The sequence below is a fragment of the Staurois parvus genome, unplaced genomic scaffold, assembly GCF_062004578.1.
Source record: "Staurois parvus isolate SC_StPar_1 unplaced genomic scaffold, SC_StPar_1.0 ptg000235l, whole genome shotgun sequence".
In the NCBI taxonomy this organism is placed as follows: domain Eukaryota; kingdom Metazoa; phylum Chordata; class Amphibia; order Anura; family Ranidae; genus Staurois; species Staurois parvus.
This window is the reverse complement of record NW_028318031.1, coordinates 4,219,108-4,238,143: the sequence shown is the minus strand read 5'-3', so window position 1 is coordinate 4,238,143 and position 19,036 is coordinate 4,219,108. Positions and strand designations below refer to the sequence as shown.

General features: G+C 41.4%; 1 protein-coding gene across 1 annotated transcript in view; it reads right to left on the bottom strand.

Annotated features, from left to right (window-relative positions):
• LOC149460091 (uncharacterized) overlaps window positions 1–19,036 on the bottom strand; it is a 370,510-nt gene that overhangs the window by 244,017 nt on the left and 107,457 nt on the right. The window contains 8 exon segments of the mRNA XM_089680163.1: window positions 240–491; window positions 1,240–1,369; window positions 2,092–2,387; window positions 6,017–6,268; window positions 8,262–8,513; window positions 9,889–10,140; window positions 12,800–13,051; window positions 14,649–14,900. Of these exon segments, the coding sequence (XP_089536289.1) occupies window positions 240–491; window positions 1,240–1,369; window positions 2,092–2,387; window positions 6,017–6,268; window positions 8,262–8,513; window positions 9,889–10,140; window positions 12,800–13,051; window positions 14,649–14,900 (1,938 nt within the window).

The window sequence follows — 19,036 nt, the reverse complement described above, 5'->3', positions numbered from 1 at the left end:
CATGGCACGCTTTTTGCAGTCGTAATTTTTTGACACAATTTTTTTGCGGAAAATTAAGAAATTAAATGAAATTTGTTTTTTTCCCCTTTCTTTATGTACTCTCAACATTATCAACATGAGCAGAGACCAGGAAGGTGTGCTAATTTCAAGGTATCAGGCATTCTACTGTATAATAAGTTGAAGGCACAGTTCTACTAAACGTTGAAATCTGTGTGGCCTGCATAAAATTTGATACTCACTTGTATAGTTAGTTATTATTGAGCTGTTGCCGTGGATATTATCAACAAAGGCAGAGACAAGGAAGGTGTAATAATTTCCAGGCGTCAGGCCATCAATAATGTCAGAAGTTGTAGTTACATTCCGATTGAAAGTTGGCTCTCCCAGGATCTGAATGAAATAAAAACTGGCATTTCCGTTTGGTTTGTCCCAGCTCAGAGATATGGAAGTGGTGGTGATATTCTCTGTGTACAGGTTCTTCACGATTTCAGGTGCTACAAAGGAGACAGAAAATTGAATGATATTGCAGAAAAACCCATATCCAAGAATGTGACTGAAAAAATTATAATTACCACAAACATTAGGAGGAATGTATGCCATTTTATCCATGTATACTAAGCACTGTGGGCACAAAACTGCATTTAGATAACATTATTAAAGCTCAAGGAATTGTACATAAAATAAATGTTGGAATAGCATGCCACCCATTGTCAATTTAGTTCATTCAGATTTGGGCACTGATTTTTGTTGTATATATAAGTATTAGAAGTTGGGTAAATATATAAACTACAATTTTTTTGTTATGGTTATGGAGAAAAATTAGAGATGAATATAGTAACGAAATGTTTTCAGTACTGACTGCCTCTCTAATTTCTTGAGGTTCTAAAATGCCAGGACAGTACAAATAACCCCCCAACACACACACACACCCATATGACCCCCTTTTGGAAAGTAGACAGTCCATGGTATTTAGCAAGAGGCATTGTAAGTTTTTAGCAGTTGTAATTTATTCCCGCAATTCTTTGGAAAATTAATAAATTAAATGAAATTAGTTTTTTTCCACAATTTTATTACATAATGTTAAATTAATAAAATAGTTTTTTTGTTTTCCACAATTTTTTAACATATTGGGCCAGGAACGTGTGCTAATTTCCAGGTATCATGACTTCTCTATAAGAAGATGAAGGCACAGTTCAGTTAAAAGTTGATATGTGTGCGGCCTGCATAAAGTTTGATACTCACTTGTATAGTTAGCTATTACTGAGCTGTTTTCATGGATATAGTCAACAAAGGCAGAGACAAGGAAGGTGTAATCATTTCCAGGTGTCAAGCCTTCAATAATGTCAGAAGTTGTCAAAATGTTTTCAGTGTTCTAGTATGGTACCTATCAAAAACTCTGACTTATCAAGCTGCTTAAAAGGATATTAACCACTTGACCTCTGGGAGGTTTTACCCCCCCCCCCCCCATGACCAGGACATGTTTCTGCCATTCAGAACTGTGCTTCTTTAACTGGCAATTGCTCAGTCATGCAACACTGTACCCAATTAAGATTTATATATATATATATTGTCTTTTGGTGGTATTTATTCACTACTGGATTTTATTATGTTTGCCACATAATCTAAAACAATACCAAAACGTAAAAAACCCCACTTTGTTCTGTTTTTCTGTTTTACAATTTTGCTAACAAATAATATTTCTTCATAAATTTGGACAAAATGTAATCTGCTACATTTCTTTGGTAAAAATAATTCAAATCAGTATATATTATTTAGTCTGTGTGGAAGTTATAGAATCTACAAACTATAACATATATATATGAAATTGATCAATCCTGAAGCTCTAAAATCCCAGGACAATACAAATACCCCCCAAAGGACACCTTTTGGAAAGTCGACAGTCCAAGTTATTTTTGCAGTCGTAATTTTTCGTCACAATTGTTTTGCGGAAAAGTAAGAAATTAAAAAAATTTGTTTTTTTTTCACATTTTTTTTACGTACTCTCAACATTATCAACAAGAGTAGAGACCAGGAAGGTGTGCTAATTTCCAGGTATCAGGCATTTTACTCTATAAGTTGAAGGCACAGTTCTACTAAATGTTGATATGTGTGTGGCCTGCATAAAGTTTGATACTCACTTGTATAGTTAGCTATTACTGAGCTGTTGCCGTGGATATTCTCAACAAAGGCAGAGACAAGGAAGGTGTAATAATTTCCAGGCGTCAGGCCATCAATAATGTCAGAAGTTGTAGTTACATTCCGATTGAAAGTTGGCTCTCCCAGGATCTGAATGAAATAAAAACTGGCATTTCCGTTTGGTTTGTCCCAGCTCAGAGATATAGAAGTGGTGGTGATATTCTCTGTGTTCAGGTTCTTCACAATTTCAGGTGCTACAAAGTAGACAGAAAATTGAATGATATTGCAGAAAAACCAATATCCAAGGATGTAACTGACTAAATGATAATTACCACAAACATTAGGAGGAATGTATGTCATTTTATCCATGTATACTAAGCACTGTGGGCACAAAACTGCATTTAGATAACATTATTAAAACTAAAGGAATTGTACATAATATAGCTTATTTTTTACTCCATAATATGCACTTTTTCCCCCCAAAAAATGGGGAAAAATGTCTGTATCTTATGGAACGAATATGGAGCGGCCGGCCCGGTATTCCCCCGTCACCGCTGCCGTGATAGAATACCGGGCTGGCAAGAGGAACCTGCTCCACAGTCCAACGGTGTCCTGCTTTCACCGGCCGTCTTCTCTCCCTGACACCGGCATCTTCAGTGTGGGCACCAGGCTGTGACAGCTTGCGGCTTCACAGTTGGGTGCCCACTGCGCATGCGAGAAGAGCTGTGCTTTGTGAATGTTCCTGTAGTCTTCTGGGCCCTGTCATGTGTCCCACAAGACTACGGTGAGGACAACTCCATGTAAGTGGGAGCGGTGTTAGATAATGAGTTTATGTGAAATCTCCATTAATAGATGTAAATAATGTTATAATTACAAGTATATTTTATGGAAATATACAGTATTTAAACCATTGAGTGTTTTGCAGCATCAAAACTTTCTAGCTTCCATACTGGTGTAAATATATATATAGAGTTTTCCACTATACAAGTTCTGGCGCCCTTAGCATATCTCACATGAGTGGTAAACAGCAGCCTTCTTTGAACTTCCAATCAGGCTGTGCCCAATATACATTGGCTAGGTACAGTGTCCAATTAGTAAGCATTATATTAGCAACAGTACAGAAAGGAGGGGGGGATATAAGGCCTGGTCACCCAGCTGGAGGTCTCTTTTGTGATGAGACACGCACAGCAAGCAGGATGACTAAACCTGAAGTTGAGAGGTAAACTAACTTCATACTTGTTCTGTACATTGTATTTTAAACATGGTTTTGTGGGTAAATTGTAAATAACTGTACATTGTGTTGTAAATACTGCTTAGAGTGTAAATTGTATATATTATGTACCTCTGTCAATAAATGTATATTGCAGATGGAACTACCTGTTTTGTGTAGGAACTCTCAGATCTAGCTGGATATATGTAAATACTCCTACAAGGATTGGGGTGTATTCAAAAATACATGTAACCTAGTCAACAGCAGGTACCCCCCCCCCCCCCCCCGGCTCCCCAAAGGTCCAAAGGTCCACAATCTCTGGTCATCTCCTGTACCATGTTTGCAGTCACTGGTCATCTCCTGTACTGTGTCTGCAGTCTCTGGTCATCTCCTGTACTGTGTCCGCAGTCTCTGGTCATCTCCTGTATTATGTCTGCAGTCTCTGGTCATCTCCTGTATTATGTCCGCAGTCTCTGGTCATCTCCTGTACTGTGTCCACAGTCTCTGGTCATCTCCTGTACTGTGTCCGCAGTCTCTGGTCATATCCTGTACTGTGTCCGTAGTCTCTGGTCATCTCCTGTATTATGTCCGCAGTTTCTGGTCATCTCCTGTACTATGTCTGCAGTCTCTGGTCTCCTGTACTATGTCCGCAGTCTCTGGTCTCCTGTAGTATGTCCGCAGTCTCTGGTCTCCTGTAGTATGTCCGCAGTCTCTGGTCTCCTGTAGTATGTCCGCAGTCTCTGGTCATCTCCTGTAGTATGTCCGCAGCCTCTGGTCATCTCCTGTACTGTGTCCGCAGCCTCTGGTCATCTCCTGTACTATGTCGGCAGTCTCTGATCATCTCCTGTACTATGTCTGCAGTCTCTGGTCATCTCCTGTACTGTGTCCGCAGTCTCTGGTCATCTCCTGTACTATGTCTGCAGTCTCTAGTCATTTCTTGTACTATATCTGCAGTCCATTGGTTCAGAATATTTTTTTTCTTGTTTTCCTCCTCTAAAATCTACGTGCATCTTATGGAGTGAAAAATATGGTATATGTTCGAATAGCATTGCCACCTCTAGCTCCAAATGTGTCAATTTAGTTCATTCAGATTTGGAAACTGATTTTTGTTGTACATATAAGTATTACAAGTTGGGTAAAAATATAAACTACTATTTTTTTTGTTATGGTTATGGAGGGAAGTTAGAGATGAATCTAGTAACAAAATGTTTCCAGTGTTCTAGTATGGTATGTATCAATATCTCTGATTTATCAAGCTACTTAACATGATATTAGTCACTTAAACTGCAGAAGGTTTTACCCCCTTCATGACCAGGGCATTTTTTGCTATTCAGAACTGTGCTATTTTGACTTTAGTATGTATATATTTGAAAATTGATCAGTCCTGATGTACTGACTGCCTCTCTAATTTCTTGAGGCTCTATAATGCCAGGACAGTACAAATACCCCCCAAAACACACACACACACACCCATATGACCCCTTTTTGGAAAGTAGACAGTCCATGGTATTTAGCAAGAGGCATTGTGAGTTTTTAGAAGTTGTAAATTATTTCCACAATTCTTTGGAAAATTAAGAAAAATTTTTTTTTTACATATTGTCAACCTTATTAACACAAGCAGAGGCCAGGAAGGTGTGCTAATTTCCAGGTGTCAGGCATTCTACTCTATAAGAAGTTGAAGGCACAGTTCAGTTAAAAGTTGATATGTGTGTGGCCTGCATACAGTTTGATACTCACTTGAATAGTTAACTATTACTGAGCTGTAGACTTGGATATAGTCAATAAAGACAGAGACAAGGAAGGTGTAATCATTTCCAGGTGTCAAGCCTTCAATAATGTCAGAAGTTGTCAAATTGTTTTCACTATTCTAGTATGGTATGTATCAACATCTCTGACTTATCAAGCTGCTTAAAATTATATTAACCACTTGACCCTTGGAAGGTTTTACCCCCACCCTCCCCTTTCATGAGCAGGACATTTTTTTGCCATTCAGAACTATGCTTCCTTAACTGGCAATTGATGGTTATTCAACACTGTCCGCAAATAAACTTCATATAAATTTTTTCTTTTGGTGGTATTTAATCACTACTGGGTTTTATTATGTTTGCTACATAATCTAAAACAATACCAAAACGAAAAAAAAACACACTTTTTTCTGTGTTTCCGTTATACAATTTTGCTAACAAATAATATTTCTTCATAAATTTGGACAAAATATAATCTGCTACATTTCTTTGGTAAAATATAACCCAAATCAGTATATATTGTTTTGTCTGTGTGGAAGCTATAGAATCTACAAACTAGAATATATATATGAAAATTATCAATCCTGATGTACTGACAGCCTCTTTAATTTCTTGAGGCTCTAAAATGCCAGCACAGAACCAATATCCCCCAAAGGACACCTTTTAGAAAGTCAACAGTCCAAGATATTTAGTAAGAGGCATGGCAAGCTTTTTGCAGTCATAATTTTTTGTCACAGTTTTTTTGCGGAAAATTAAGAAAATAAGTAAAATTTTTTTTTTTTACGTACTCTCAAAATTATCAAGAAGAGCAGAGACCAGGAAGGCGTGCTAATTTCCAGGTATCAGGCATTCTACTGTATAAGAAGTTGAAGGCACAGTTCTACTAAACGTTGATATGTGTGTAGCCTGCATAAAGTTTGATACTCACTTGTATAGTTAGCTATTACTGAGCTGTTGCCGTGGATATTATCAACAAAGGCAGAGACAAGGAAGGTGTAATAATTTCCAGGTGTCAGGCCATCAATAATGGCGGAAGTTGTAGTTACATTCCTATTGAAAGTTGGCTCTCCCAGGAGCTGAATGAAATAAAAACTGGCATTTCCATCTGGTTTGTCCCAGCTCAGAGATATAGAAGTGGTGGTGATATTCTCTGTGTTCAGGTTCTTCACGATTTCAGGTGCTACAAAGTAGACAGAAAATTGAATGATATTGCAGAAAAACCCATATCCAAGAATGTAACTGACTAAATGATAATTACCACAAACATTAGGAGGAATGTATGCCATTTTTTCCCCAAAAAACATGGGGGAAAATGTCTGTGCATCTTGTGGAGCGAATATAGAGCAGTAGGCCTGGTATTTTCACCTCTTGGCTCTGTTAAAATACTGGGCCAACCGCTTGGCTCTACTGTGCAGAGGAAACTTCTCCAGTCCAGGGGTGTCCTGCTTTTACTGGCCATCTTCTCTCCCTGGCACCAGCATCTTCAGTGTGGGAATCTGGCTGAGACAGCTTGCAGATTAACAGCCGGGTGCCCACTGCGCATGTGCGAGAAGCGCTGCGCTTTGTGAATGGCCCCATAGTCTTCTGGGACCTGTCATGTGTTCCATAAGACTAAGGGGAGGACAACTCCTTAGAAGTGGGAGCGGGTACCTGTCAAATTCGGGTACCAGCCCCCCCTCCCCCTGCTCCCCAAAGGTCTGCAGTCTCTGGTCATCTCCTGTACTATGTCTGCAGTCTCTGGTCATCTATTGTACTATGTCTCCAGCCTCTGGTCATCTCCTGTACTATATCTGCAGCCTCTGGCCATCTTCTGTACTATGTCTGCAGTCTCTGGTCATCTCCTGTACTATGACCGCTGTCTCTGGTCATGTCCTGTAATATGTCGACAGTCTCTGGTCATCTCCTGTACTATGTCTGCAATCTCTGGTCATCTCCTGTAGTATGTCCGCAGTCTTTGGTCATCTCCTGTACTATGTCCATAGCCTCTGGTCATTTCCTGTACTATGTCCGCAGCCTCTGGTCATCTCCTGTACTATGTCCACAGCCTCTGGCTATCTCCTGTACTATGTCCCCAGTCTCAGGTCATCTCCTGTACTATGTCTGCAGTTTCTGGTCATCTCCTGTATTATGTCCTCAGTCTCTGGTCATCTCTTGTACTATGTCCGCAGTCTCTGGTCATCTCCTGTACTGTGTCCGCAGTCTCTGGTCATCTCCTGTACTGTGTCCGCAGTCTCTGGTCATCTCCTGTACTATGTCTGCAGTCTATGGTCATCTCCTGTGCTATGTCTGCAGTCTCTGGTCATCTCCTGTACTATGTCCACAGTCTCTGGTCATCTCCTGTACTATGTCTGCAGTCTCTAGTCATTTCTTGCACTATATCTGCTGTCCATTGGTTCAGAATATTTTTTTTCTTGTTTTCCTCCTCTAAAGTCTAGGTGCGTCTTATGGAGCGAAAAATATGGTATATGTTCGAATAGCATTGCCGCCTCTAGCTCCAAATGTGTCAATTTAGTTCATTCAGATTTGGGAACTGATTTTTGTTGTAGATATAAGTATTACAAGTTGGGTAAAAATATAAACTACTATTTTTTTTGTTATGGTTATGGAGGAAAGTTAGAGATGAATCTAGTAACAAAATGTTGTCAGTGTTCTATGTCTCCAGTCTCTGGTCATCTCCTGTACTATGTCCGCAGTCTCTGGTCATCTGTAGTACGTCCACAGTCTCTGATCATCTCCTGTACTGTGTCCGCAGTCTCTGGTCATCTCCTGTAGTATGTCCGCAGTCTCTGGTCATCTCCTGTACTATGTCCACAGTCTCTGGTCATCTCCTGTACTATGTCCGTAGTCTCTGGTCATCTGTAGTATGTCCACAGTCTCTGGTCATCTCCTGTACTATGTCCGCAGTCTCTGGTCATCTGTAGTATGTCCACAGTCTCTGGTCATCTCCTGTACTATGTCCGCAGTCTCTAGTCATCAACTGTACTATGTCTGCAGTCTCTGTTCATTTCCTGTACTATGTCTGTAGTCCATTGGTTCAGAATATTTTTTTTCTTGTTTTTCTCAGGAAGGTGTGCTAATTTCCAGGTATCAGGCATTCTACTGTATAAGAAGTTGAAGGCACAGTTCTACTAAACGTTGATATGTGTGTGGCCTGCATAAAGTTTGATACTCACTTGTATAGTTAGTTATTACTGAGCTGTTGCCGTGGATATTATCAACAAAGGCAGAGACAAGGAAGATGTAATAATTTCCAGGAATCAGGCCATCAATAATGTCAGAAGTTGTAGTTACATTCCTATTGAAAGTTGGTTCTCCCAGGATCTGAATGAAATAAAAACTGGCATTTCCATCTGGATTGTCCCAGCTCAGAGATATAGAAGTGGTGGTGATATTCTCTGTGTTCAGGTTCCTCACAATTTCAGGTGCTACAAAGGAGACAGAAAATTGAATGATATTGCAGAAAAACCAATATCCAAGAATGTAACTGCAGTACAGCGTCATCATATAACTGGCATGGCGGTGAACAGGGACACTGACTGGTGACAGTATGAAAAAAAAAATATATATATTTTTTTTTTATTTTTTTTTAATTTTTTTATTATTTTTAATTTTTTATTACATTTTTTTTTATTTTTTTTATCTTTTTTTTTCATATTTTACTATGACCAAAGTAGTACAATGTTACCATAGTAACATTGTACTACTTTGGGGAAGTGATCAGTATTTTTTTTTTCTTTTTTTTTTACACAATTTGCTTATAGCAAATAATTACTTTGCTACAAGCAAGCATTTACCAGAATGAAATCGATTCATTCAGGTTTTTTTGGGGGGGGATTTTTTTTTGTGCTTAGCTGTGATTTGGCCACAGCTAATCACATGACATGTGCATGTGACCTGCTGTGACCATTCACAGCTAGGCACTAGTATACAATGGATGGCATGAATGAAGCCATCCATTGTATACAACTGTCATGTGACCTGCTGTGATTGGTTACAGCAGGTCACATGGCACCGACAACGGGGGCCGGTACTCAGATCTATCATCGGCCGTGTCCGAGGTACACGGCTGGTGACAGATCACGCCGCTGCGCGGCTCTGCAACCGCGCGAACTGCGCATGTGCTGGAGCACGCCAAATGGCGTGCACCCGGAAAGGTGAAGCATTTTTGCCGCCGCCAAATGGCTATAGGCCAGGTGGCAAATGGTTAATCACGACTGGGTTTTATTATGTTTGCCACATAATCTAAAACAATACTAAAACGAAAAAAAAACAGACTTTGTTCTATGTTTCTGTTATACAATTTTGCTAACAAATAATATTTCTTCATAAATTTGGACAAAATGTAATCTGCTACATTTCTTTGGTAAAAATAAATCAAATCAGTATATATTATTTTTTTTGTGTGGAAGTTATAGAATCTACAAACTAGAATATATATATGAAATTGATCAATCCTGATGTACTGACAGCCTCTTTAATTTCTTGAAGCTCTAAAATTCCAGGACAATACAAATATCCCCCAAAGGACACTTTTTGGAAAGTTGACAGTCCAAGTTATTTATTGGCAAGCTTTTTGCAGCTGTAATTTTTTGTCACAATTTTTTTGCAGAAAATTAAGAAACTAAATAAAATTTGTTTTTTTTTCTCATTTTTTTTTACGTACTCTCAACATTATCAACAATAGTAGAGACCAAGAGATTGTGCTAATTTCCAGGTATCAGGCATTCTACTCTATATGTTGAAGGCACAGTTCTTCTAAACATTGATATGTGTGTGGCCTGCATAAAGTTTGATACTCACGTGTATAGTTAGCTATTACTGAGCTGTTGCCGTGGATATTATCAACAAAGGCAGAGACAAGGAAGGTGTAATAATTTCCAGGCGTCAGGCCATCAATAATGTCAGAAGTTGTAGTTACATTCCTATTGAAAGTTGGCTCTCCCAGGATCTGAATGAAATAAAAACTGGCATTTCCATCTGGTTTGTTCCAGCTCAGAGATATAGAAGTGGTGGTGATATTCTCTGTGTTCAGGTTCTTCACAATTTCAGGTGCTACAGAGTAGACAGAAAATTGAATGATATTGCAGAAAAACCCATATCCAAGAATGTGACTGACTAAATGATAATTACCACAAACATTAGGAGGAATGTATGCCATTTTATCCATGTATACTAAGCACTGTGGGCACAAAACTGCATTTAGATAACATTATGAAAACTCAAGGAATTGTTCATAAGATACTGTATTTTTCACTCCATAAGACGCACATTTTTCCCCAAAAAACAAGGGGGAAAATGTCTGTGCATCTTATGGAGCGAATATGGAGCTGCCGGCCTGGTATTCCCCCGTCGCCGCCGTGTTAGAATACTGGGCCATCCGCTCGGCTCTACTGTGCAGAGGAACCTGCTCCCCGGTCCTACCTGTTCCACGGTCCAACAGTGTCCTGCTTTCACCGGCTGTATTCTCTCCCTGGCACTTGCATCTTCAGTGTGGGCACCCGGCTGTGACAGCTTGCGGCTTCACAACTGGGTGCCCACTGTGCATGCGAGAAGCGCTGCGCTTTGTGAATGTTCCTGTAGTCTTCTGGGTCCTGTCACGTGTCCCACAAGACAACAGGGAGGACAATTCCATGGAAGTGGGAGCGGGGTACCTGTCAAATTCGGGTACCAGCCCCCCCCCTCCCCAAAGGTCTGCAGTCTCTGGTCATCTCCTGTACTATATCTGCAGTATCTGGTCTTCTCCTGTACTATGTCCGCAGTCTCTGGTCACCTCCTGTACTATATCCAAAGTCTCTGGTCATCTCCTGTAGTATGTCTGCAGTCTCTGGTCATATCCTGTACTATGTCCGCAGTCTCTGGTCATCTTCTGTACTATGTCCGTAGTCTCTGGTCATCTTCTGTAGTATGTCCGCAGTCTCTGGTCATCTCCTGTACTATGTCCGCAGTCTCTGGTCATCTCCTGTACTATGTCCGCAGCCTCTGGTCATCTCCTGTACTATGTCCACAGTCTATGGTAATCTCCTGTACTATGTTCGCATTCTCTGGTCGTGTCCTGTACTATGTCCACAGTCTCTGGTCATATCCTGTACTATGTCCACAGTCTCTGGTCATCTCCTGTAGTATGTTTGCAGTCTCTGGTCATCTGCTGTAGTATGTCCGCAGCCTCTGGTCATCTCCAGTAGTATGTCTGCAGTCTCTGGTCATCTCCAGTAGTATGTCCGCAGTCTCTGGTCATCTGCTGTAGTATGTCCGCAGTCTCTGGTCATCTCCTGTACTATGTCCGCAGTCTCTGGTCATCTCTAGTATGTCCGCAGTCTCTGGTCATCTCCTGTAGTATGTCTGCAGTCTCTGATCATCTCCTGTACTGTGTCCGCAGTCTCTGGTCATCTCCTGTACTATGTCCGCAGTCTCTGGTCATCAACTGTACTATGTCTGCAGTCTCTGGTCATCTCCTGTAGTATGTCCGCAGTCTCTGGTCATCTCCTGTACTATGTCTGCAGTTTCTGGTCATCTCCTGTACTGTGTCTGCAGTCTCTGGTCATCAACTGTACTATGTCTGCAGTCTCTGTTCATTTTCTGTACTATGACTGCAGTCCATTGGTTCAGAATATTTTTTTTCTTGTTTTTCTCCTCTAAAATCTAGGTGCGTCTTATGGTCAGGTACCTCTTATGGAGTGAAAAATACGGTATATGTTGGAATAGCATTGTCACCTCTATCTCCAAATGTCTCAATTTAGTTCATTCGGCTTTTGACACTGATTTTTGTTGTAGATATAGTGTAAGTATTACAATTTGGGTAAAAATATAAACTACAATTTTTTTGTTATGGTTATGGAAGAACGTTAGAGATGAATCTAGTAACAAAATGTTGTCAGTGTTCTAGTATGGTATGTATCAATATCTCTGATTTATCAAGCTGTTTAACGTGATATTAGTCACTTAAACTGCAGAAGGTTTTACCCCCTTCATGACCAAGACATTTTTTCATTTTTTGCTTTTCAGAACTGTGTTATTTTGACTGGCAATTGCTTGGTCATGCAACACTGTACCGAAATGGAATTTCTATCTTTTTTTAAACACAAATAGAGCTGTCTTTAGGTATTATTTAATCATCACTGGGAGTTTTTTTCCTATATAATTTTAAAAAATACCTTAATTGTTGAGAAAATACATGTTTTCTGAGTTTCTGCTATAAAGTTTTGCTAACAAATAATCTTTCCTCATAAATTTAAGCCAAAATGTAGTCTGCTACATTTCTTTGGTAAAATAACCCAAATCAGTGTTTAATATTTAGTCTGGGTGAAAGTTATAGAGTCTACAAACTATAGTATATATATATTTGAAAATTGATCAGTCCTGATGTACTAACTCTGCCTCTCTAATTTCTTGAGGCTCTAAAATGCCAGGACAATACAAATATCCCCCAAAGGACACCTTTTGGAAAGTCGACAGTCCAAGTTATGTAGTAAGAGACATGGCAAGCTTTTTGCAGTCGTAATTTTTTGCAACATTTTTTTGCGGAAAATTAAGAAATTAAATAAAATTAGTTTTTTTCCCCTTTTTTTATGTACTCTCAACATTATCAACACGAGCAGAGACCAGGAAAGTGTGCTAATTTCCAGGTATCAGGCATTCTACTGTATAAGAAGTTGAAGGCACAGTTCTACTAAAAGTTGATATGTGTGTGGCCTGCATAAAGTTTGATACTCACTTGTATAGTTAGCTATTACTGAGCTGTTGCCGTGGATATTATCAACAAAGGCAGAGACAAGGAAGGTGTAATAATTTCCAGGCGTCAGGCCATCAATAATGTCAGAAGTTATAGTTACATTCCTATTGAAAGTTGGCTCTCCCAGGATCTGAATGAAATAAAAACTGGCATTTCCGTTTGGTTTGTCCCAGCTCAGAGATATAGAAGTGGTGGTGATATTCTCTGTGTTCAGGTTCTTCACAATTTCAGGTGCTACAAAGGAGACAGAAAATTGAATGATATTGCAGAAAAACCCATATCCAAGAATGTGACTGACTAAATGATAATTACCACAAACATTAGGAGGAATGTATGCCATTTTATCCATGTATACTAAGCACTGTGGGCACAAAACTGCATTTAGATAACATTATTAAAACTCAAGGAATTGTACATAAAATGAATGTTGGAATAGCATTGCCACCCATTGTCAATTTAGTTTATTCTGATTTGGGCAATGATTTTTGTTGTAGATTTAAGTATTATAATTTCGGTAAATATATAAACTACTATTTTTTTGTTATGGTTATGGAGAAAAATTAGAGATGAATATAGGAACAAAATGTTTTCAGTACTGACTGCCTCTCTAATTTCTTGAGGTTCTAAAATGCCAGGACAGTAGAAATAACCCCCCTACACACGCACACATACACACACCCATACGACCCCTTTTTGGAAAGTAGACAGTCCATGGTATTTAGCAAGAGGCATTGTGAGTTTTTAGAAGTTTTAATTTATTCCCACAATTCTTTGGAAAATTAATAAGTTAAATAAAAAAAAAAAATTTCCACAATTTTTTTTACATATTGTCAACTTTGTTAATACGAGCAGAGGCCAGGAAGGTGTGCCAATTTCCATTTATCAGGCATTCTACTGTATAATAAGTTGAAGGCACAGTTCTACTAAACGTTGATATGTGTGTGGCCTGCATAAAGTTTGATACTCACTTCTATAGTTAGCTATTACTGAGCTGTTGTCATGGATATAGTCAGCAAAGGCAGAGACAAGGAAGGAGTAATCATTTCCAGGCGTCAAGACTTCAATAATGTCAGAACTTGTCAAAATGCATTCAGTGTTCTAGTATGGTACGTATCAACAACTCAGAACATTTTTCTGCCATTCAGAATTGTGCTTCTTTAACTGGCAATTGCTCAGTCATGCAACACTGTACCCAATTAAGATTTTTTAATTATAATTTTTGTCTTTTGGTGGTATTTAATCACTACTGGGTTTTATTATGTTTGCCACATAATCTAAAACAATACTAAAACGAAAAAAAAAACACTTTGTTCTGTGTTTCTGTTATACAATGTTGCTAACAAACAATATTTCTTCATAAATTTGGACAAAATATAATCTGCTACATTTCTTTGGTAAAAATAATTCAAATCAGTATATATTATTTAGTTTGTGTGGAAGTTATAGAATCTACAAACTAGAATATATATATGAAATTGATCAATCCTAATGTACTGACAGCCTCTTTAATTTCTTGAAGCTCTAAAATTCCAGGACAATACAATTATCCCCCAAAGGACACCTTTTGGAAAGTTGACAATCCAAGTTATTTATTGGCAAGCTTTTTGCAGTTGTAATTTTTTGTCACAATTTTTTTGCAGAAAATTAAGAAACTAAATAAAATTTGTTTTTTTTTCTCATTTTTTTTTACGTACTCTCAACATTATCAACAAGAGTAGAGACCAAGAGATTGTGCTAATTTCCAGGTATCAGGCATTCTACTGTATAAGTTGAAGGCACAGTTCTTCTAAACATTGATATGTGTGTGGCCTGCATAAAGTTTGATACTCACTTGTATAGTTAGCTACTACTGAGCTGTTGCCATGGATATTATCAACAAAGGCAGAGACAAGGAAGGTGTAATAATTTCCAGGCGTCAGGCCATCAATAATGTCAGAAGTTGTAGTTACATTCCTTTTGAAAGTTGGCTCTCCCAGGATCTGAATGAAATAAAAACTGGCATTTCCATCTGGTTTGTCCCAGCTCAGAGATATAGAAGTGGTGTTGATATTCTCTGTGTTCAGGTTCTTCACGATTTCAGGTGCTACAAAGTAGACAGAATATTGAATGATATTGCAGAAAAACCCATATCCAAGAATGTGACTGACTAAATGATATTTACCACAAACATTAGGAGGAATGTATGCCATTTTATCCATGTATACTAAGCACTGTGGGCACAAAACTGCATTTAGATAACATTATTAAAACTCAAGGAATTGTTCATAAGATACTATATTTTTCACTCCATAAGACGCACTTTTTTCCCCCAAAAACATGGGGGAAAATGTCTGTGCATCTTATGGAGCGAATATGGAGCTGCCGGCCTGGTAGTCCCCCGTTGCCACCGCCGTGTTAGAATACTGGGCCATCCGCTCGGCTCTACTGTGCTCCCCGGTCCTACCTGTTCCACGGTCCAACGGTGTCCTGCTTTCACCGGCTGTATTCTCTCCCTGGCACTTGAATCTTCAGTGTGGGCACCCGGCTGTGACAGCTTGCGGCTTCACAACTGGGTGCCCACTGTGCATGCAAAAAGCGCTGCGCTTTGTGAATGTTCCTGTAGTCTTCTGGGTCCTGTCACGTGTCCCACAAGACAACAGGGAGGACAACTTCATGGAAGTGGGTACCTGTCAAATTCGGGTACCATCCCCCCCCCCGCTCCCCAAAGGTCTGCAGTCTCTGGTCATCTCCTGTACTGTGTCTGCACCCTCTAGTCATCTCCTGTACTATATCCGCAGTCTCTGGTCATCTCCTGTAGTATGTCTGCAGTCTCTGGTCATAGCCTGTACTATGTCCGCAGTCTATGGTCATCTTCTGTAGTATGTCCGCAGTATCTGATCATCTCCTGTACTATGTCCGCAGCCTCTGGTCATCTCCTGTACTATGTCCACAGTCTATGGTAATCTCCTGTACTATGTCCGCAGTCTCTGGTCATATCCTGTACTATGTATGCAGTCTCTGGTCATCTCCTGTATTATGTCCGCAGTCTCTGGTTATCTCCTGTACTATGTCCGCAGTCTCTGGTCATCTTCTGTACTATGAACGCAGGCTCTGGTCATGTCCTGTACTATGTCGGCAGTCTCTGATCATCTCCTGTACTGTGTCCGCAGTCTCTGGTCATCTCCTGTAGTGTCCACAGCCTCTGGTCATCTCCTCTACTGTGTCCGCAGTCTCTGGTCTTCTCCTGTACTATGTCCGCAGTCTCTGGTCATCTCCTGCTCTGTGTCCGCAGCCTCTGGTCATCTCCTGTACTATGTCCGCAGCCTCTGGTCATCTCCTGTACTATGTCCGCAGTCTCTGGTCATCTCCTGTACTATGTCCGCAGCCTCTTGTCATCTCCTGTATTATTTCCGCAGTCTCTGGTCATCTCCTGTAATTTGTCTGCAGTCTCTGGTCATCTCCTGTACTATGTCCGCAGCCTCTTGTCATCTCCTGTATTATTTCCGCAGTCTCTGGTCATCTCCTGTACTATGTCTGCAGTCTCTGGTCATCTCCTGTACTGTTTCCGCAGTCTCTGGTCATCTCCTGTACTATGTCCGCAGCCTCTGGTCATCTACTGTATTATTTCCGCAGTCTCTGGTCATCTCCTGTACTATGTCTGCAGTCTCTGGTCATCTCCTGTACTGTTTCCGCAGTCTCTGGTCATCTCCTGTAGTGTCCACAGCCTCTGGTCATCTCCTGTACTGTGTCCGCAGTCTCTGGTCTTCTCCTGTACTGTGTCCGCAGTCTCTGGTCATCTCCTGCACTGTGTCCGCAGTCTCTGGTCATCTCCTGCACTGTGTCCGCAGTCTCTGGTCATCTCCTGCACTGTGTCCGCAATCTCTGGTCATCTCCTGTACTATGTCCGCAGTCTCTGGTCATCTCCTGTAGTATGTCCGCAGCCTCTGGTCATCTCCTGTACTATGTCCGCAGTCTCTGGTCATCTCCTGTACTATGTCCGCAGTCTCTGGTCATCTCCTGTACTATGTCCGCAGCCTCTGGTCATCTCCTGTATTATTTCCGCAGTCTCTGGTCATCTCCTGTACTATGTCTGCAGTCTCTGGTCATCTCCTGTACTATGTCCGCAGTATCTGGTCATCTCCTGTACTATGTCCGCAGCCTCTGGTCATCTCCTGTATTATGTCCACAGTCTATGGTAATCTCCTGTACTATGTCCGCAGTCTCTGGTCATATCCTGTACTATGTATGCAGTCTCTGGTCATCTCCTGTATTATGTCCGCAGTCTCTGGTTATCTCCTGTACTATGTCCGCAGTCTCTGGTCATCTTCTGTACTATGAACGCAGGCTCTGGTCATGTCCTGTACTATGTCGGCAGTCTCTGATCATCTCCTGTACTGTGTCCGCAGTCTCTGGTCATCTCCTGTAGTGTCCACAGCCTCTGGTCATCTCCTGTACTGTGTCCGCAGTCTCTGGTCTTCTCCTGTACTGTGTCCGCAGTCTCTGGTCATCTCCTGCTCTGTGTCCGCAGCCTCTGGTCATCTTCTGTACTATGTCCGCAGCCTCTGGTCATCTCCTGTACTATGTCCGCAGTCTCTGGTCATCTCCTGTACTATGTCCGCAGCCTCTTGTCATCTCCTGTATTATTTCCGCAGTCTCAGGTCATCTCCTGTACTATGTCTGCAGTCTCTGGTCATCTCCTGTACTGTTTCCGCAGTCTCTGGTCATCTCCTGTACTATGTCCGCAGCCTCTGGTCATCTACTGTATTATTTCCGCAGTCTCTGGTCATCTCCTGTACTATGTCTGCAGTCTCTGGTCATCTCCTGTAGTGTCCACAGCCTCTGGTCATCTCCTGTACTGTTTCCGCAGTCTCTGGTCATCTCCTGTAGTGTCCACAGCCTCTGGTCATCTCCTGTACTGTGTCCGCAGTCTCTGGTCTTCTCCTGTACTGTGTCCGCAGTCTCTGGTCATCTCCTGCACTGTGTCCGCAGTCTCTGGTCATCCCCTGCACTGTGTCCGCAGTCTCTGGTCATCTTCTGTACTATGAACGCAGGCTCTGGTCATGTCCTGTACTATGTCGGCAGTCTCTGATCATCTCCTGTACTGTGTCCGCAGTCTCTGGTCATCTCCTGTAGTGTCCACAGCCTCTGGTCATCTCCTGCTCTGTGTCCGCAGCCTCTGGTCATCTCCTGTACTATGTCCGCAGCCTCTGGTCATCTCCTGTACTATGTCCGCAGTCTCTGGTCATCTCCTGTACTATGTCCGCAGCCTCTTGTCATCTCCTGTATTATTTCCGCAGTCTCAGGTCATCTCCTGTACTATGTCTGCAGTCTCTGGTCATCTCCTGTACTGTTTCCGCAGTCTCTGGTCATCTCCTGTACTATGTCCGCAGCCTCTGGTCATCTACTGTATTATTTCCGCAGTCTCTGGTCATCTCCTGTACTATGTCTGCAGTCTCTGGTCATCTCCTGTACTGTTTCCGCAGTCTCTGGTCATCTCCTGTAGTGTCCACAGCCTCTGGTCATCTCCTGTACTGTGTCCGCAGTCTCTGGTCTTCTCCTGTACTGTGTCCGCAGTCTCTGGTCATCTCCTGCACTGTGTCCATAGTCTCTGATCATCTCCTGCACAGTGTCCGCAGTCTCTGGTCATCTCCTGCACTGTGTCCACAGTCTCTGGTCATCTCCTGCACTGTGTCCGCAGTCTCTGGTCATCTCCTGTACTATGTCCGCAGTCTCTGGTCATCTCCTGTAGTATGTCCGCAGTCTTTGGTCATCTCCTGTACTATGTCCGCAGCCTCTGGTTATCTCCTGTACTATGTCCGCAGCCGCTGGTCATCTCTTGTACTATGTCCGCAGTCTCTGGTCATCTCCTGTACTATGTCCACAGTCTATGGTAATCTCCTGTACTATGTCTGCAGTCTCTGGTCATCTCCTGTTGTATGTCCGCAGTCTCTGGTTATCTCCTGTACTATGTCCGAAGTCTCTGGTCATCTTCTGTACTATGTCTGCAGCCTCTGGTCATCTCCTGTACTATGTCGGCAGTCTCTGATCATTTCCTGTACTGTGTCCGAAGTCTCTGGTCATCTCCTGTAGTGTCCGCAGCCTCTTGTCATCTCCTGTACTGTGTCCCCAGTCTCTGGTCTTCTCCTGTACTGTGTCCGCAGTCTCTGGTCATCTCCTGCACTGTGTCCGCAGTCTCTGGTCATCTCCTGCACTGTGTCCACAGTCTCTGGTCATCTCCTG